This window comes from Pyrgilauda ruficollis, unplaced genomic scaffold (genome assembly GCF_017590135.1).
Source record: "Pyrgilauda ruficollis isolate IOZ18807 unplaced genomic scaffold, ASM1759013v1 scaffold48, whole genome shotgun sequence".
Lineage (NCBI taxonomy): Eukaryota > Metazoa > Chordata > Aves > Passeriformes > Passeridae > Pyrgilauda > Pyrgilauda ruficollis.
This window is the reverse complement of record NW_024526377.1, coordinates 3,872,426-3,892,987: the sequence shown is the minus strand read 5'-3', so window position 1 is coordinate 3,892,987 and position 20,562 is coordinate 3,872,426. Positions and strand designations below refer to the sequence as shown.

At 51.0% G+C, this 20,562-nt stretch overlaps 2 protein-coding genes across 2 annotated transcripts in view; one reads left to right on the top strand and one right to left on the bottom strand.

The window, feature by feature from the left end:
- Positions 1-10,855, bottom strand: part of KIAA0319L (KIAA0319 like) — a 28,717-nt gene extending 17,862 nt beyond the window's left edge. Inside the window, exons 1-3 of the mRNA XM_041479141.1 lie at positions 10,560-10,855; positions 9,343-9,563; positions 4,820-5,475 (exon numbers count right to left, since the gene is read on the bottom strand). Of these exons, the coding sequence (XP_041335075.1) occupies positions 4,820-5,475; positions 9,343-9,563; positions 10,560-10,570 (888 nt within the window). The 5' untranslated portion in view covers positions 10,571-10,855. The remainder of the gene's footprint in view (positions 1-4,819; positions 5,476-9,342; positions 9,564-10,559) is intronic.
- Positions 10,856-10,991: 136 nt separating this feature from the next.
- NCDN (neurochondrin) lies at positions 10,992-14,781 on the top strand. The gene is made up of 6 exons (XM_041479305.1): positions 10,992-11,256; positions 11,624-12,610; positions 12,757-12,983; positions 13,158-13,382; positions 13,603-13,745; positions 14,046-14,781. Exons 1-6 carry the CDS (start codon positions 11,155-11,157, stop codon positions 14,510-14,512), a joined length of 2,151 nt encoding a protein of 716 aa, XP_041335239.1. The 5' UTR covers positions 10,992-11,154; the 3' UTR covers positions 14,513-14,781.
- Positions 14,782-20,562: the final 5,781 nt, after the last annotated feature.

Sequence of the window (20,562 nt, the reverse complement as noted above, 5' to 3'; positions counted from 1 at the left end):
GTTTCTCCATGTTCTTCCTCCAGAGCAGACAGGCCATTTCTACCCCAGCTGAACACCAGTTAACACCAGATTTAGCTACAGCATTTAAGTACCAAGGCTGTTGATGTGGCAAATAGAAGATCCAGGTTCAAAACTGCAGTGAGCTAAAAGAAGAGAAAGGTGGGATAAGATAGCCCCTGAAGACAGGGACCACAAACTGGGGCTCATTTACTCTGGCTGTGATTTTGTTTTCCTGAAGCCATGCAGTTGGCCAACATGAAGCAGGAGGATTGCAGTGGCATTTTTATGTAATAACTGAATTGTTACAGCAAGAGTAAATTTATTTTGGAATCACTCTTCAAAGCAAGGTGAGCTGACACACACAGCTCCCTTCATGCCTGCCCCAGGAGATGCTGCTGGGCAGGGAGAGGAGCTGGAGGGCACAAAGTTTGCTCACATCCACACAGGATGAGCCACTTGATTGAAAATAATCAGAGTGGCAGGAACAATTTCCTTTCTTTCATCAGAAAATTCCTTTTACCTAGCCCCATTCCAGTTCCCAGCCTGCCAGACCATACTTCTGACAATTTACCCTCCATGGTGAAGTCCATGTGTGTAGCACATCTTTTTTTTTTAGCTAACTCTATTTTGAGAACATCTGCTAACTATTTAAAAGGGAGCAATTTACCATCTTTGACTCAGAAAGTGCTTTGGAGCTGGATTTCCCACCACTACTCCCCATTAGAGGAGTGATTAAAAGCTCAAAATTGAAGGAATTATACTCCATATACTTTTAGACCATGCTGTTGGCATTCAGTCCAGGAAACAGGAACTGGGAAAACACTCCAGACCATGGTGGGCAACATCCTTGTCAGTAAACGGGCTGGGCTTTAGAAAACACTAAATGTTGGTTGTAAAATAAAGCTGTGCTGCCCACACTGAACAACCAACCAAGCCAAGTGCAGCAGTGAAGGCACTGAGGGCTTCTCTGCAAGGTTTTTGTTTCAGCCTTGGGCAAATAATTACCTCTCACCATATCTCAGCTCACTTTGCTCACAGAATGTAAAACAATTGTTTGATTAACATCTGAGCTTTATGTACCAAGGAATCCAACACTATTTGTTAGTGTTACAGACATAAGCTGTCTTCCTTTATTTGGTTCCTTGCTAATGGGCTTAAACAGAAGTATGGATTCTTTGGAATCCATACAGAAAAAAATCTGGCATGCTGCTCTTCCTCAGTGGCCTCAGGACAGCTGGATATCCCAAGCTGTATCATCTTCCACCCACTGACAACTGCAAAGGGTACTGACTCCCTTTCCTCAAGATAAAGTTTGAAATGCTGGCAGGAGAAAGAGGGGAACAGCCAGGCAGGAACCCAAGTGAGACAGACTCTTTAGGAAAGGCACAGGACCAGAATGTTCCCATGACTTCCTACCACTATGGGAAATCACTTTTTCCTTCTCAAGAATCAACCCAGAAGGGTGACAAGAATCAACCCAGAAGGGTGACAAGAACAAAAACAAACAGGAGATCCACATTCACCTGCTGGCCACAGCAGAGTGCCCACTTTGCTTGGCAATATTAACAGTGAGCTGAATGCTTACTTGACTCACTTTTAATTCCCAAAAAAACCCCACTTTACAGTTAAGAGAGATCCTCTTCCTTCCAAAAGTCTTCAGGATAAATTGACAGCCAAATGTCTGTGGAGAGCTCGAATTAGATAAGCTTTGCCTGGGGCAACACAACAGTCAAAAATGCCTCTAATGCTTGCAAGCTGAGACATTTCTTATCTTTGCTCCATAACTCTGAATTCTTTAAAGCAAAGAACAGATTATTTCATTCTTGGGGATAAATGACAAGGAGACTAGAAGTTTGCCAGCTGTCCTATCTTATTAGCTTAGAAAATAGAGAGGAGTGACACATTGGCCTGAGTCAACACAGGAGCCTCAGACAATTTTGATTCCACCCCTAAATGCCTTTGGCCTGAGACAAATAACCCAGTGTCCTTGTCTGAGAGTCCCATGCCTGTTAGAGGGACTAGAGCAGCCCTGTGCATCAGAATCCACACCAAGCCCAAGTTATCTGAGAGAAAAATACCTCTGTCCTGGAAATTATTTCTATTTTTTAATTTAAATAGGCCTGGTCTGAATTTACAAATTGGGCTCTTCTCAGCTTAGATGGTGTCCTTGCTGTCTGCAGTAAGTGCCACATCTGTGAAGACTCTTAAGACACTAAAATGTAGGTAATGTCACAAACCATTACAGAGTTACTGCTGGTGGTAAAGAGAGACATTTCCTTGTTCCCTGTGGATGAAAAACTTGCAGGAAGTGTGACAGCAAGAGCCAAACAGTGGGCTTCATGTGAGGGCAGGAATGAGTTCTCTGTCTCTGTTGCAACACTCCTGCTGCAGCCTTTTCCAGTCTTTCTGCAGAGCTGCTGCAGTGCTGCAGCAGCCCTGCTCATCAGCAATGCCACAGTAAAATACTTCTCCTGACTGGCTATTAAATGTGTGGCTATATTTTAAAATTGACAGGGAATTTTACAATGAGATAGAAAAAAAAAACCTGGTGCCTGGAAAACATCACTCACTTTAATGAAAAAGTACCAATCTCCCTCAGTTAAGGGCTGATGAGCAGGATGCACTGTGGTTTATCCTGGTTCCATAGCATGGATACAGTAAAACCAGAAATTAATGCTCACTGCACATTAGCAAATGCTATCCCAGATGGCTGTGGAGCCATCAGAACTGCAAGAGGAAAATTAAAACCCACAGAGGCCAGTTTTCCCAAAACTATCCTTCTCCTTCTCTCTGAGCCTGCAAGACCAAAGGAAAAGATTTGCCTTCCATACATTCAGTGCTCAGCAGCAGCAGAGGAGAAAAAGCACTCTGATTTCAAATGTCCTTTCCTACTTCAGGTGTTTGTTGCTCTCAGGTATGAACAGCCAGTACTGTCCCCATCTTCCAGCCCTTCCTAAAGAACAGCATTAAGCACCCAGCCATGTCCTCCACGGATTGGGCCAAATGTAGCCCAGGAGAAATTCTACTCATGGGGGTAACTTTATTTTGGTCTCAGCTTGGAATACCTCCCTCCTGGAAGGTCTGGCCATGTCCCAAGAACACAGCCCCCAGTGCTGGCTCACATTAAACTGCTCTTGGATTTGAAGGGCAAGGACAGCTGCAGAGCTGGCTTTGCATTTTGCAGGTAAAGTTGGATGGTTCAATAATCCTGGAATTAGCCCAGGTGGGTATTTTAATTCTTCCTTCTCCTCAAAAACTCCATCCTAAACCTCAAAAATGCAAATGCCAGGAATTCCATCACGTCACAATATTTTTGTAGAATGTTTTTATTTTTAAGAATTTGCATTTCATTAAGAGCCATGGACTTTCTTATTAGCAAAAATCATCAAGGAGAGTAAAAACCTTTCCCCAGCACACATCCAACAGTGCACATTAATGACAGTGGAAGCAATTCCTAAAGGTAGGAAATCCTGCACGTTCAGCAACATTCACAAGCTGATTAATCAGTGTAATTTAATATTTGCAACCAGTTTACTAGACACACATTGGACAGTAATAGCAGGATAACCTGGAAAACAAAACTGCAAAAAGAACAAGCAGGGAGACGTAAAAGCTGCTCCCCAAGAGCAAGAGAAGACATTTAGGAGTGGCTGCAAAGACATCTCCTCACATGTATGACAGCTGAGAGAATGGGGTCACCATGCTCAGCTCAACTCCTAGGAGGAGGAAAGAGCAGGGAGGGTGGAAATGCAGCAGCATTGCAGGGGAGAGAGAAATCTGAGCTCAAGTCAGCCTCGAATGCTGGGGGGGTTCTGGAAAATCAAACATTTGTCAAGTTTTAGTGCCTGGTTTCACGTGTCACCCGGGCTGCCCGGGAGCTCTCAGCAGTGTCCCTTGGCTGCTCGCCACATCCTGCTCCAGGGTGGTGGCTCAGGCAGTCACAGCCCTACCTGCAACCTGATTTGAAAAATTCAGTCATTTCCAGAACCAGAGGCACCAGTTTTGTACAAAGCCAAATCCCTGAAACATGACAAAAGCTATTTCAGGAGCAGTTTAACAAAGTAGAATTATATTTCACCATCAGGAGTGCACAAGCATTTTTGAGATAAGGTTCAAAAAATCATTTGCAGATGTAAAAATACAAACATCACTTAACAATTCAAATGTGCCAAATTCTCTGTAACATCATGATGTGCTGGCTTAACACTGTATGTATTTGGAGTAGAGACTAAACTGATTTCATTCACCCAGTGCCAAGGTAAGCTTTGGAGGATTTGAGAAATTGGAGCACTCTTCAAAAAAGAGAACATTTGGAATTAAGATGCCAACTCAAGCAAGCAGATTGACATTGAAGTACACTGTGAGCTCTGTGCATGACTCTATAAAATAATGTATTTAACTGCCTCGATTCAGCATTTAAATGAAAACAGCTTTTTTCATTGTGTGGATTTGAACAGGTAACAGTTTCAGCTTCCAGACAATTGCCACTGACATGTCACCTTTCCTTCTCATCTGGCAAGCACATTTGTGTGTGTGATTAGACAGAGGATAAGCATTATCATAGACTCCATCCTGCCTCACCTTCCCACTTCAACACAGTTTATCCCACCTAAGAAAAGGGGGGGAAAAAAACCTACCCCAAAACTCAAACAAAACCCCAAACCACTGGCTGTGCCTTGTTGATTGGAGGCTGAAAACTGGCAACCTGAAAAGGTATCCCATCCCTGGGCAGTTCCAAGTCAAAAATCAACCTAAAGCCAGACTGAGGAGGGTGACAGCTGTCCCAGACAGCCCCACCCCAGCCCCAGCAATCACTTACCTGGGGCAAGTCACCATCAGCATCCTGTGACCTGTTCACATTATTGCTCTTAGGAGGGAGTGGGCTTCTGGGGTTCAGTTCTCTTGAATTCTGTCCATTTTTCAGCAAGTCTTGCTTTTGATTTTCTTTCTCAGGAGCATTTCTGTCTGCCACTAAGTGCCTCAGGACCTGATCCTTCAAGTGTTCTGTTTCCTCTGCTCTGCTGCTTCTGGAGTTCTCTGCCAGATCCCTTCTCAGCAGCTGCACCCTGTTACCTGCCAACCTCCACTTCTGGAATGATCTCCGCAGTCTTTTCTTCCTCTGGACAGGGATGTCCCAGTCCAACCACTTGTGACTCCAAGTCTTCATATCACCCTCCACATGGAAGTTTAACAAGTGCTCTGTGCTTTTCGATTTCTTTAAAAACACCAAAACAGAATCTGAAAAGCCAGTCTTGTTGGCCTGACACGTGCCAGGCACGGTGCAGTTCACCTGGATGCACATATTTTCCAAGAACCAAAAGGCATCACAGGTGGGGCGCTGGCAGCAAGTGGTCTGACAGGAGCTCAGAGAATGGAACCCTTCCAGAAGCTGCAAATGGTGACCTGCCCACAATCTCAAACGGCCACCAAGCAGGATCTTCCCCAGCTCACATTTAGATCCGTTCCAATTTGCATCTGGGAAAGAAGGGGGAAGACAAAAAGACAAAATTCTCAGTCCTTTAAAGCAGTGGATAATAGATCTCATCACTATTGTTAAGATGAATTTGGGACACAGGAATAACACAGGAGAGGAACACAGGAAAGTAAATCTGACTTCTCAGAATCTCTACCTGGCCTCACTATCCAGTACTTACACACGATTTTAAGAACAATCTGCTCCTCCTACCTAAGCCACCACCCTTTCCAACAGGGATGGAGAAGCAGAAGTGAAGACAGAAATGTTCCTGCTTCAGAGGAGCCCATAATGTCCACACTGAGCAGCTGGACCAAGGCCACACAGCAAGTTCAGAGCCAGAAACTGAACCCTGAAATCCCAAGCACAGTTCTTCACTCTAACCAGTTATGGCCTTGCCTCTCTGCCCATAGTCTGCCCAGAAGGAAAACACTGCAAACAGTGGCACTGGCTTGGTGCACAGTACAGAGGCATTTTTAATTCTTCCATGCTGATATTTGACATCAGTTGCTTATTTTGACTGAATTTGCTCCACTTGGGAAGTTGTTAACAGTTTCTAGAAAAGGGTTCTGCAAGGCAAAGCCTTGCCACCCACCCTGACATAGTGTTTTTCATTAAAAACCCTCAAACATTTGACATAATTTCAGTTAAGAGTCAAGTCACTTCAGGTCTCAGCTCTGCAGTAAAGCAGCAACTGCTTTGCATATGGATTCTTTTTTTCTTAGCATGAACATTTTGAGTGCTTGCAGAGATCAATGGATTAAAGGCTTCCAAAATTCAGAGCTCTGCAGATTAAGGACTCCCTAAAAATAGCCTAATGACCTATGGGACTGTTACACTGTGCTGTGTTCAGCATCCAAGTGATAATAGGTCATTGGAAGATTACTTTACAAACAGTGTTGCTGGAGTGGGAGTTGTGCAGCTAGAGAATATGCTCCAGATCTGGCTCCCTCCCTGTCAAGAATGGAGTTCTTTAACATAACACAAATGGGAAACATTTTTCTCCATTAAAATAAAGTCTGGATTTAAATTACAATATCCTGATTGAGAATGAACTCGAGTTTAGTGACCAAGTCATGGGGGACAGAGCTGCCTGTGGGTGTCTGAACCCACCACTGTGCAGAAGGGGGAGAAGAGCCTCACTTGAGCACTGAAACGTGTAAAAGAAACTCTGCAAATGTTCAACAGCAAGAGAAGTTGACACCAACACCTTTAAAAATCTCAGCACTCTCATCACACCTCATCAATACACAGCACTTCCTTGGAGAGAGAGCAGACAGGGAATCTGTGTGTCCAGGGCAACAGCCAACCTCATCACACCTGGAATGCCTGGACTGCCAGTCCCTGGCACTGCTGTCACAGACACAGGCAGGGACAAGCTCCTGGCACCAACCTGATGGGGCTGGAATTAGCACAGAATATGGAATGTGTGTACACACCAAACCCATGTGTGTGCACACACACTCTCTGCAGACTTGGAAAAACAATAACAAATTGAAGAATTACACCATTCCTGTGAATTTCAACAGGATCTCTTCCACTCAGATTTATGTTTTGCCTGTAAAATTCCCTTTCTGTTAAAGGTGAATCACCGTCACTGATATATCCTTTGCATGAGGGAAATGTGCTGCTTCCCACACTCCTAAAATCCTTCCTCCTCCTCCTCCTCCTCCATCACTGCTCATCCATCTCTCCTCATGTGTCAGGCCTGGCTCACACATACCACTCAAATGAAGGCTTGATATGGAAGCAGTGAAATTCAGCAGCAGTTTCTAGTACCAGGCTTAGAACTGGGGCACACACAGAATGGGGCACATTTAAAAGAAAAATGTTCCCAGGGAAGATATCCCTTGTGACAAATCACTACATAACACAGGTATCATATTTATTCATCTCAAATATAAATCCTGCACCCCCAGAAACATCTCCTCAGTATGTCAGAGCCATGACTTAGCCTGGATAACACAACACTGTCATGCTGAGAGTATTCTGCTTCTCTTTTAACACACTGCTAAAACAAGATTTGAATAATATTTTGGCTACATTTCATTTCCAGAACTCTGCTAATGGCCACTTGGGACATATTTATTTGAAATTAGCCAGTATGTTCTTCTGAATTGCTGTACATGGACAGCTTAAAACTCAGATAACTCTCAGGAATGACAGAAGTGAACAGGCAACTCCCAGCATGCCAGATGTGAATTTTCCACAGAGACATACTGATTTTCACTTTGCATTTTCAAATTCCATGGCCTTTGGTGGGCATCAAACATTCAGACAACTCTACATGCCCTGGGAGAAAACAGAATCTACACTTGCATTCATCTGTGGAAAGCAGGAACATTCCTGAGGATGAGTTCCCTCCTAAGCTCAGCACCACACAAGTCACAAGACACCTGCACTGTGGGTGTGCTTAGTCACTTTTCCATACTGGTTTTGTCACATTAGTGGAGAAAACTGCTCTTCCCAGGAACTCAGGAGTTCCTGTCCCAGGGATGCAGCTCACAGCTTTGCTGAGCAGCAGGAGAACGGAACACACAGGAACAGCTTCTATTAATAACTTCAGGTTTACAGACTTGCCCAGGCAGTTAATCCTGCCTGATAGCAGATTAATGATTAAAGACTTGACTCTATGGACTTTTTAAACCCGCCACACAGCCAGTCAGTCAGTTATGTCAACACAGTCCCCCTTGCGTAACTCCACATGACCACGCTCATTTCTAGGAGCCATAACTCCTCCTCAGCTTCACAAACTCCGCTGCCTGAGTGACACAAACAAGCTCAAAATAACAAAAACTCTGCAATGGAAAAAATGGCCACATCAGGGTAACTGTGCCCATATAATTACATTTATTTCTGCACACGCAAAAGCCTTAATTTAATGGACTCTTCACTCATTTAACCGCTGGACTTGATGATCTCAGACCTGCACTGTTCCAACCTTAACTATTCTGTGAGTCCTGGCTTTAACTCTTCCAAGAAGAGCAGCCCTTAAACACACCAAAACTGTCTAGAACACCCTCTAGGAGTCTCTTAGGAGCTCTAACTTTGAACTTCCAAGAAATTACTAAAGCCAGGAAATGCAGGGAGGAAGCTCAGTTGACAAGGAAACACTCATCATTCAAACACACAACCCTTAGCAGGAATACAAACATGTTTTTCCAGGGTCTGAATTAGCTGATTAAGATCACAGAGCTCATTAGCTTAACCAAATCTGCCACTGGGAACTGTCCAGGAAAGTCCAGTAACACAAGAGGGATACTGCAGCTGCCTGGAGAACACAGCCACATAACTGGGAAACAAAGCAAACCAACCCCCTTCCCAAACCAAACCTCACACAATCCTTTAGAGGAAAACTTCCATCCAAGCCACTAACTTGGTTATTTACTTGAGCAGGAGGTTGGTTGCTCAAGTTTGAACAGGAAATAAAAAAACAAACATAACCATTGCCTGTAGGCAAATAAAGACTTCTGACACACGGCTCTTGGGAAGAACATTAAACATCTTAGGGTTAAAAAACATTCCTGCCTTTCCAGGTTGGTTTCCTTAAATTAAATTATTTTCCAGATTATCACTTGTCCCTTTTGTCAAAAATTAAGGTCAGAAAAAGCTCTCTCTGAGATACAAGCTACACTTTTGAGAGCCTATTTAGTAAATGCTAAGGGTGGTGCTTTGTTTGGTTTGAAAAAAACAACTGCTTTGGTTTCTCAGTTAAAAAAACAATTAAAAAGGAAGCCCATAAAAAAAACCAATCCTATAAATCTACCAGTAAATCATTTCACTTTTCTCTCAGAGTATTTTAAACAAGTAAGAGGGATAAAGACCATAAAAATCCATACCCACAGTCCCAGAGAGAACAGAACAGTCACCTGCAGAGGAGCACGAGGCACACAGGCAAGTGCACAGGTAGAACAGCTGCAGAATTCCCAGCTCCCTCACAGCTTTTCCCAGGCAGTATCGGGACAGGAACCGGGTGCTGATGCTGGGTTTGGCTTCCAACCTCTTCTCCATGGCCTTTGTGGGCAGCAGCAGGGTTCTAGAAACACGCAGGGCATGAAACACAAAACATCCCGTGGCAATTGAAATGTTCCTGCACAGATCCAGCGAGAGTGCAAAGTGAACAGAGCATTTGTGGAGGAAAAGGAATGTCTTATCAGCTGTGATTAGTCCAGCTGTTGCTAAGGAACTATCAATGTCTGATACCAAAATGAAATCTGTAGTGGCACAGCTCCCAGTGCCGAGCGCACAGAGCCTTTCCATTGTTGTTTTCTCCTCCAGACCCCATTTTTCATCTGATATCACAACAGCTGTCCACTGGTTTCCAAACAGGCATTTGGGAAATTCCAGTTTCAAACGTGCCTGAGGATTGGACACCCAGCAGCAGCACGAGGATAACCCAGGCACTGACAGCCCCTGCACATCTGCCCGGCGATGTCACACAGGCACGGCCGTGCTGGCTGGTGCCAGCCACAAACAGGGACACGAGAGCACAGCAACGCTGGGAAACTGGCAGCTAACGCCCTGGCTTGCTTCTTGTTTTGCCCCACAGGGCAGAGATCACCAAACTTCTCTGCCTTCCTGATGCCGAAGGTTATTTAACAGCCCCATATGCTAATGGAATGTAAATTATCTCTAGGTGATGCGGTAGGAGAACATTAATTATTTCACAGGTAATAAATAGTATCTATTTTAAGGGAGCAATGAAAGCATCATTAGGCACTAAACGACATTAAACAGGCCAGTTCTGAAGAATCCAAAGGGAATCTGGGACGGCAAATCCAATCTGTAACAGGGAACGCTGTCACAGCCAGACCCACCAGCGCTCCGCAAGCACTCGGGGCTTGTTACACCTCGAGGAATTGCACTCAACCGTCCGCAGCAGAGCAGGAACAGACACGGCAGGAAACTTCACGGGGGAGGATATAAACACGCGCCCGCTCAGCCAACAGGTCCTTGAGGAAACTTTCCGCCGCCCCAGAGCCCCGGTGCCCGTTCCTGCCCGGCCGGAGCCCCGGCACCGAGCCCCGGCGCCGGGCCCGGGCCCCGCGGGAGGCGGCAGCGCCCCGTGCCGCCGGCGCGTACGTACCAAGGGCGCATGGCGAGGCTCGGCGGCTCCTCAGCGGCTCCTCGGCGAGCTCAAGCGGGCACCGGGCGCCGGGCACGGCCGGGGCTCCAGCGCGGCGGGCCCGGGGGCACCGCGGCCTCCTGCCCCGCGGCCATGGCGGCGCATGCTCACCCGGAAGCTGAACCACCTGAACAGCACCAGGGCTGGGTCCGGCAGTGCGGGCAGTGCCAGGGCTGGGAGCCACGGGCCCCCGCCGCTCGCTCCCCCGCCGCTCCCGGTCGCACCGGGCGGGGCGGGCGCGGAGGCCGCGCAGCCACAGGTGATTTGCCCACAGTTCCGCGCGGAGGCGGCGGCTTCGGGCACCGCCCAACAAGGCGGCACGCGGTTGGCCGGCGGCGCGGAGGCGGCGCGCGGATTGGCTGGAGGGGCAGGCGGTGCAGGAGGCGCGCGCCCGCAGGCGGGGCGCCGTGAGGGAAGGGGCCGGAGCCGTGAGGGAAAGGGCCGAGGGAAGCGGCCGGGGCCAGAGCCGTGAGGGAAAGGGCCGGAACCGTGAGGGAAGGAGCCGAGAGAAGGCTACCCACGTTCCCCTCTAGTCCTTCAGCCGCGCTTCTCGGCCATGGCCTCGGACTCCGGGGACGGGCACGCCACGCTGAAGCGGTGCCTCAGTGTGCTCAGAGACGCGAGGAACGACAGCGAGCAGTTCGCAGCGCTGCTCCTGGTAAGGAACCGTGGGATCGCCTCCGGAGAGGGCAAAGGGGAGGCTAAGCACCCTGCTGGACACGGGAGTGCGCGGGGGATGCGGAGAGGTGGGGATTGGGAGCTCAGAGCAAAGCTGCTTCAGAGCTTTGGGGTTCCCTTCAGCAAAGCAATTGAGCCTGGCCTTGACTTGGGAGTCAGTCAGTGCTGCCACACTCTTGAAACACCGTGGTAGATGTCTGGATTAGCACTCGGACCAAGTGCCAGCTCAGTGGGTACTTCCCTGCACTAAATAAAGTTGTTTTAGTTTCTGGTGTGCAGCAGTTCCATCCTGTACATGTACCAATTCCTTTTGCTATGCTCATGCTCGCTGCTGTTTTGCCTCGTAGGTGACCAAAGCAGTCAGAGCCGGAGAGGTGGATGCCAAGACCCGCCGCCAGATCTTCAACGCGATCGGATTCACATTCCCGACCCGCCTGCTGATCTCCCAGCAGCCCCCAGCCGGCTGCCCCCCGCACACCTTCCGTGCCCTCGGCCTCACCCTGCTGGCCTGTTTCTGCACCGACCCAGAGCTAGCTGGGCACTCCCAGATCCTGAACAAAATCCCGACCTTCAATGACATCCTGCTGTCCCCCTGCGACCCAGACTGCACATCCATGGTTGATGACGTGTACCAGTGCCTCAGCGCTGTCCTGGCCACAACCAGGGGCCCCAGGGAGTTGGTGACCAAAGGGACGGTGTCTGCCCTGTGCCAGGCCTACCTGAATGGTGGTCACGGCTCTGAGCGTGCCCTCACACTGCTTGTGGGGCTGTTGGCCATAGCAGAGGCCAAGTGCTGGCAGAGAGATGCTCCACAGCTCCTGGCTGTGCTCAGCAAGCTCTCCAGTGACTTCCTCAAGGCTGAAGACATGACCAAATTTGAGCTGTGTCAGGTTCTGCCTCACTTCATCCCCCTGTCACCTCCTCTCACAGAGAACTCGCAGGGCTCCGAGTGCCTGTGCAGACTTTACAAAGGGCTGGCTGACGTTTTGGGCAGCAAACTCAGCCAGTCACAGCGGGACCCCGCTCTGAAGCTCGCAGCTGGCCTCGTGCAGGCCTGTGGGGCTGAGTGGATCCCTGCAGGGAGTGCTGGCAGCAAGTTCCTGGCCCTGCTGGTGAACTTGGCTTGTGTGGAGGTCCGCCTGACCCTGGAGGAGCCAGATGCCGTGGAGGTGGAGGGGAAGAAAGAAGTGATGGCAGCCTGCTATGTCATTATGGAGATGGGGATCCAGGAGTGCCTGAGGGAAGAGAACCCTCTGCTAGAAAATGTGCAGAAAATGCAGCTCATGAGGATTATGGAGGAGGCATTTGGAGCTGTAATTTTCTACTTGAGACAGGTAATGCAGGGCTTTTAACAAAGAACAGGTTGTGGGGGTGGCTCTGTGTGGAGCAAACTCTCCCTCTTGACCCACTTGTGATTTCCAGACCTGTGGAATGTTGATGTACAGTGACAGTAATGTGTCACTTTGCTTTCTTCATGCAGGTCAAACAGGAGGAGCTGCAAGATCCTTTCATCTTTGCCTCTGTTCGAGTCCTTGGAGCTTGGATGGCAGAAGAGACATCCTCCCTCAAGCAGGAAATCTGTGAGCTCTTGCCTTTCCTTGTTGATTATGCCAGGAAACTTTTCAAGGAGGGCAACCCAGCTGTGAGTGTTCCCCAGGCAGAGCTGGTCAGCAGCGAGGGCTCTGCCTTACCCCAGGATGCTCTGAGGTGAGCATTTTAAGCACACATTTGTTGCATTTTAGCGCAAGCCTGCTCAAATATTTTTTCTATTTTTATTCTCCCTGCAGTGCCACTTCCATGGGGCTTTCTCCCCCGAGATGGATGTAAATGCAGGGCTTAGACCCATTCTACCTCATGCTCCCAGTTTCTTTCCCCTTCCAGATTTCTGCTACCTGGCTTTTGCCATTTGACAGCAGAGGACAGGCCCCGGGACATCCTCATTGCCGAAGGGGCACCAGCACTGCTGTGTGAGTACTTCCTGCAGCAGTGGGAGGTTCTGACCTCCGAGTCCACAGCCCCAGCGCCTCTGACGAGCACTGAAATGAGTCTCCAGACCATGTGTGGGATTTTCCTTAACCTGGTTGTGACTGCTCCGGACCTGGTCAGGTAACAGAGCTGTGGGAACTGGCTCTGAGGTTGGCAGTGGGAAGAAAGGGTGCCTTGTACATCAAGCTTGAGGATCTGTTAACTTGCTATGTTGAAAAGGGATGTTCCTTTTTCAACCCAAATTTCATTGTATTTTTGGTGCTGTGTTTAACCTTGACATTCTCAGGTGCTTCTGGCTCTGCTCAGGAAATGTGTCAAAAAGGGTTTATTTTCTCTCTAGGCGTGACAAAACCTTTTCCTCCTTGATGGATGTGTTGCTGAAGTCCCTTCCACTTCTGCTGCCCCAGAAGCATCACCTGGTTCTGGCAGCAAACGTTGCCACTCTGGGCCTGATGATGGCCAGGATCCTGGCAGGGTCAGCAGGTAAAGGAAGTTCCTATTGGCAAAGCCCACGTTGTGCCGCATGGGCAGAGACCAGGAGCTGGAAAGTTGGGCTGGAGAAAGCAAATAGAAGGGAAACTGGTCCAGTTTGTCATTGGAAAAGTGATAAACCAAAAATGTTCGGGAGCAAGGAATGCGTGAAACATTCAGCAGGCTGATGTGCTGGGATGAAGAGATTTCTAGGGCAGGAAAATGTTGTCCTGTTCCACACAGCCCCACCACAGGGCCCTTCTCTGACTGAGCAAACTCTGCATTGTAACATTAATTTCCTTTTATTTCCAGCCCTTCAGGGAACACAGTCTGCCAAGGAGTTTTTTGGAGCTGCCATTCGCTTCCTCTCCCAGGCCCACACGGCGCAGGCAGACCCCAGCAGCGATGGCCTGGCCGTGGCCGTGTCACCCGCCTACGCGAGCTCCTGGGATGACATCCGTGAGCTCTGGTTCCTGGGAATGCAGGCCTTGGCCGGCTGTGTCCCGCTGCTCCCCTGGCTGCCCCAGGCCGCTCTCCAGGCAGGCTGGCTGCAGGGACTCACACAGCTGCTGTCCCGTGTCACTCCAGCCTCCGTGGATTTCGAGCTCGTCACCGCGTTCCAGGCTGTGCTGGTGGAGCTGGCCAGAGCCAGCCAGCAGTGCAGGGATGTGATCCTGTCCCACCATGGCACGGAGTGGGCCAATCTGTATGGAATGGCAGCCCTGGAACAGTGTCTGGCCGAGCAGGGAGGAGCCAGCAGCACTCTAGGTGGGAAATGAAGGCAGACACCTGCACAAGGTCTGTTCAGCACTTCTGCTGTGTTCTTTGCTGCCAGATGGGCACAAAAAACCCCATTTTAGTGACCAAACTTTACAAAACTGGAGTGATGCATCAGCACCCAGCATGATCAGCACTGTCCACATTGGTGTGCAGAACTGCTGCTGCCTCAGAATATTTCACCATGCCCTTGCTTGACCTGTTGTGAGGATTTCTCTGTAAAAACAGCCTGTTTTGTTATTAAAGACATTTTGTCAGTTTGTTTTCCAAACTCCTCAGTGCTGGAATTCCTTTCTGCCCAGGGCCCTGAGAGGATGCTTGCTCATCCCTTTAATATGGTCACAGTAAGCCCTGCACCTTGTTTTTCACCTTTATTTCACCTTATTTTTTCTGAGTCCTGCACATATTAGTAACTACACATAGAACCCTGAAAAAGGCAGGAATGGGAAAAGCTTTATTATTTACTGATAGCATTGGGAATGACTCCTTGTGGCTTGAAGATTCCATGCTGCCGGATAATCCCCCAGTTCATATCCTCCACTGGTACCATCATCCCAAGTTCACATCTTGAAAACCTTCCCAGCACTACTTGTTGCCTGTTTTGCCCCATCAGACACCTGCACAAAGTACGTCCATGGGATTTTCTATTTGCTCCTTCTCGCTGACAGGATGGGACGTACAGGGAGAGATTTCCACTCTTGCAATGTGAAGGATTCAGTCTGCCTCTGCTCCATTTAGGGTGTGAAAGCCAAAATGAGTGAACTCCCCCTTGCTGATTCCCTGAAGACCAAAGAACGTCTTGCTTTACAGAAGAGAAAGGCCACATGTACCATGGAGTAAACCTCTGGTAGTGCCGGCTTTACAGCTTGGCCTTGCAGTTCTCTGGTACCGCGTTATCCCGACGGTATTTCCCAGAACGAGCGGCTGCGCAGGGTGGCTGCTGAGGCTCATCCTGGCGGCGCTCCCTGCTCCCGTTTTTCCACCAGGTGTCAGCCGAGGAGTTCTCTGGGAGCTGCTGCCTCGCCGGGACCGGCTCTGCTGCCAGCCCGAGGCGCTGATGAGAACTCATTGGAGGGGGCTGTAGAATCGTCTGATCAAGGGAAAATCAAGCACGAAGCTGCCTCCAAAGGAGGGCTGGCTCTGGGTGTATTCCTGCTTTACACTGTGTTTTTGGCTCACTGCTTTATTAGAGCGAGTGCCTTACACAACTGGAGAGGAGGCTGCTGCTCAGGGAAAGTATCTTTAGATCTTTTCAGCTCAGCCCTGAGCAGCCAGTGCAAGTTGGAACAAAGGCAGGTGCTGCCAGCAGAGCAGTGTGAGCCAAACCAGCAAATGAGCCTCCTGGCCTTGGAAAAGAGCAGAACTTTGTGGAGCTGGGCTGGGAGAGGCTCCTGAGCCTGCCAGGAACACATCCCTGCACCACAGGGACACACCAGCAGGAAAAGCTAGGAATACAATGCAGTGTCAGAAAAAACACCCAAACCCTCAAAGCCTTTACCTTCAGGTGTTCCCAGTCCTGTATGCTCTCTTGCCTCTGGTCAGGGGTGTGGGCTTCCCTTTAATGGCAGCCACTAATTAGTGCTAATGAGAGATACGACCTGTATCACCAGGAGGATGTTCCGCTATCCCAGTGCAATGCTGGGCTTGCTGTGGGCAGCTGATCTGGTTTGGCCATGGTTCATTCCCATGGGCAGTGGTTGGAGCTCCAGCACCTGACCAGAGATCCAGCCTGCACCCACAGTTTCAACACTAGCACAGTCCTAACCCAAGGGCCTTTGGTTGCTGGTCTTTAATTTCCTGAGGCTACTGGGAGCAAACCAAGAGCCCATTCTTATCCTTCCCCATCTTAGGGAGTAGGGGTTTGGCCACTAGCAGGTGCCTGGAGAGGAACATCTGCACTTCATTCTCACACTTTTTGGTGTAAAGTCCCCTCAGGTGTGAGCAGGACCATCTGTGCCCTGCCAGAGCTGGACGCTCCCTGAGACCCTGATGTCTTGTCATGTACTTGTTTCCTTGCATGAAACAAAACAGTCTCCCTATGAGCCCCTCCCAGCTCCTGAGCTGACAATGGAAGGGGTAAGACACCCACGTTGCTCTGGGATGTTACCAGGCTGAATGCCAGTGGAGGGGGCAGAGCTCCTTGGGCAGTATCATTGCTCTCTTGTCCCAGGGCACTTGCCAAACATTCTTGGACAGAGCACCCCCGAAAAGATTGCTTTGTCTCCCAGGACTGAGTGCTAGCAACATGAGCACTGCATGTTCAGGAGGGGAGGGCACTGGGGCTGTTGGAAGCCTCCTACCACGTGGGCATCTCCGTTGGCTCCATGTGTGCCAGTCCACAGGCCCCAGCACGCCTGGCTGGCTCAGCCCACGCGAGGGAGATGGTGCCCTGGCAGCCTGGCCAAGCCTTCAAAGGCTGCAGGATGTCCTCAGCCACCCCAAGCTTTGCAAGCCCAACCACAGGTTCTGCCCCTGGCAGTTGGCAGCCACAGGCACTGATGATCTGGTGCCAGAGAGGTGGATGTGGCATCATCTAACATCCCCTCTCTGCCAGGGTTTGAGATCCCAGCACAGAGTGGGATTGCAGCCAGCAGCACCCAAAGCAAACTGTGCTTTATCTCCCATTGCATTTCCAACACCAGGACAAGCTCTCCAGGAGCCAGATGATTGTTCACTGTGCTCCAACAAGATGGACAGGGCCCCAGAGAAGCAGATCCACATTCTGTTCCTCTTTGACTGTTTAGATGTCATAATGCCATTGCAAACCTGGCCATGGTATATGTTATCTTACAGCACTTATTCATCTCACCCCAAAAGCACTGGCAATAAAATTTAATATTTCATAAGGTTGTTATTTGGCTGCTGTGCAGCGCAGCCCCCTCTCTCTTGCTATGAGATGTAGCAGGGGTGGTCAGAGTGGAGGCTTGAGGAGCAAGGGGGCTGCCACACTCCCTGCCCACCCCTCAGCAGGGTCCCTGATCTCCCCAAAGCCCTGCTTGGCTCTTCAGACCCATAGCAAGGACACTCCTTCTGAGAGGGGGATGTGGGAATTAATAGAGGCAGCCTGTATTTCCCTGAGGTGTTGATGGGAACTGAGCTTCTGGAGAAGAACTGGTTCATCTTTGGCTAGGGAAGAGCTCTGCTCACATACTTCAGTCTCAGTGCTCTCATCACCCTGCTCCACCAGTCCGTTTGTTGCTGACCTCCAGGAGCAGAAGTTGCTGCCTCAAGCCCCTCACATGCTCCTGGCAGGGGATCTCCTGGGAAGGAGCTCTGGGACCTTTGTTACAAAACCAGTTTTTCAGAGATTTCTGGCTTGGATCCATGTGCAAGAAGTGGTCCCTGGGGTGGAGACCTTGCCCAGATTCACAGCGAATGCTCCCTGTAGCTGGGGAGTGAGGGAGCAGCTCTGGTGTTGAGGTCATCAGCAGGACCACATCACTGTTAGGAAACACAAAGGATATTTGGCAGAGCAAAACACAAGCACAGCTGGACTCGTGGTCCTTAAACAGGGATGCTAAAAAGCAGGTAGCAGGGAGCTGTGTTTGAGCCTCCTGTGCTCAGGTGACCCCAGCAATTGTCCTGACCAGGTTGAACCACTAAAAAACCAGGCAGCTGCTGGGAGAGTGTGTTGACAACCCCTTGTGTGACAGTCCTGGGCCCTGCATGGGACCTCAGGACATCAGTAAAAGTGAATAACTGTTCATCATCAGCACTGGTGGCTTATGAGTGCCTCCTGTCCATGAGTGGGTCTTGGACATCTTGCAAGGACAATTCTGCTTCTTGTAGGGCTCTGAGGGTGCTGCTGGGTGGGACACCAGGGCTGGGAAGGTGCTGATTGTGCTCCCAGAGAAGGTGAGAGAAGGTGCCAGAGCAGGGTAGCTCCTGGTGGTTTCCTAAAACCCAGAGTCTGTTGCAAGGTCCTTTTTCTCCTTCCTGAGCACTGCTGTGTTGTGCTGGGGAGAGCAACACCCCCCACAGCCCTACAGCCCCACAGCTCCAGGCTGGCCTGGCCCACTGCCCCAGCCTGATGTGTTCCCACGACCCCAGTTCGCCCAGCATGTTCTGTGAGGGGCAGTGGGACAGCTCTGCCTTTTGTTTTTCCTTCCCTTTGTCTGTCAGTGTTGCAGGTTTCCTCTGCTCTGTCTTATTTTTGGGTGGAAACACAGCTTCCCTCCAAGCTGCTGCAAGGGACCATCCTCCTGCTCGCCTGCTGTCCTGTGTAGGCTGACTCACAGCCCTTCCTGCCCGGATTTTGCACAGTTTCACCTCTTTCAGATGAATAAAGACTCGACATTATACGCACTAGACGAGCGAGGGACATTAAGAATGAACTGGAACATAACTGCAAAATACAGCATGTCCAATCCAATTTTTCCTAGCAAATCAAATGGATCTGGTGGAAAATAAATACAGAACTTCCAGGAGCAGCGTCCTTGAAGAGCATTTGAGGGGGATGAAGAGATTTGAATGGATCAACCCTCTATACCTCTTCATATCCCTCCTCCCACCCTTAAATGCCATCTTTAACAGAAATAAATTAGAATAAACGATCAGCCCATGCCTCCTAAAGACAGGTGGCTGGGTAATATTAAAAGAAATGAATAAAAATTCATTTAATGAGCATTGTTAATTAAACCTGGAAATCAAAGAGGTCTGAGTTGTGGGAATTCAGAGGAAAAATGAAAATGAAGGGAGCTGTAGCTCGGGGCGGGAAGAGTGGAATTAAATTAACTGCAGTGTGGAGCTGTGTTTGTTGATGGCGATCACACAGCGCGGCGTGCTACAGCTGGGGGTGAAGGGTTTGTGCTCTGCTCCACGTAAAACACGCGCTGCCAATGGAACGTCCCGCCCAGCGATGGGCAGCCGATACCCTGCGGGTGGCACGGTGAGACCGCGGGGACCCGCGGTGACACGCCACCCCACAGCCCGGCCAGGGCGCCCGTGGGGCCGCGGGGAGCTGTGACCGTGGTGTCCGGGAGTGTGTGCGTGCGCCCGTGGCGATGGGCATCGCCGCTCCGCCGTGGCACCTGCGTGGCCGTGATATCGGAGGGACGGGGGGATGTCATTGGGGTCACTCGGCGTCGCTTCCCGTCTGTCCGGCTCGCGCCGCTGCTGTCCGGTGTTGCGGGCCCGCCTCGTCCTGCCCCGGAGGGAGGGCTCAAACAGAGAGTGAGGGAGGGATGGAGAGGCGGAGGGAGGGCGGAGAGAGAGATGGAGGAGGGCGGAGAGGCAGGCATGCTGCCCGTCGGTGCTCCCCGTTTTCCCCTGGCTCTGTTGCACCCGGCGCCCGTTCTCCCGTCCATCTCTTCGGGCAGGGAGCCAGACCCGGAGCACCCCCAGACACTTCTCGCTGTCCCCAGTCCGGGATGCCGCTCCCCGCTCCCCGTCGGGGAGGAGGGTGAAGCGCCCCGGGAGGAGCCCCGAGCTCTCCCGGCAGGACCGGCCCCGGGCCCCGCTCCTGCCGCGCTCGCGGGTGGTCGCAGCTGCCGCCGGGGCCCTCGCAGCTCTCCCGGAGGGGTCCCGCACCCGGCTCGGGCTAATAAAGTCAAACCGTAGAGCATCGCCGCGGCCCCGCAGCCCGCCCGCACTCTTGGGCTCTCCCGACCCTCGGGGCTCTCTCGGTGCGGCCCGGGGCGCTCCGTGGGAGGACTCTAAGGCCCGGGGCAGGGGACCCGGTGTGGCACCGGGGGGAGGGCGTGCTGTACCGTGCGACAGGGAACCGGGGCCGCCCGACGGCGCGGGGGTAGGACTAGCCACGCTCCCAGGGGGCGGCGGGTGACCCTCGCCCCCAGCCCCGGCCGCCTCCCGCCGCCGTCCCGCCGCGCCCGCTGTCGGGAGCCGTCGGGGCCCCGCGGGAGCGGGCGGCGCGTCCCCGTCCCCGCGCTCTGACGCGCGCTCCCGGGGCGGCGGGCGCGCCCCCGCCGCTATAACTGGCGTGCATGGAGTCGGGGCCGGCGCAGAGGAGCGGGCGGGCGATGGGAGACGCCGCTCCGGCGGGATAGAGGGGCGGAGACGGGGGCACCCCCGGGGCCCGGCCCGCCCGGGGCTT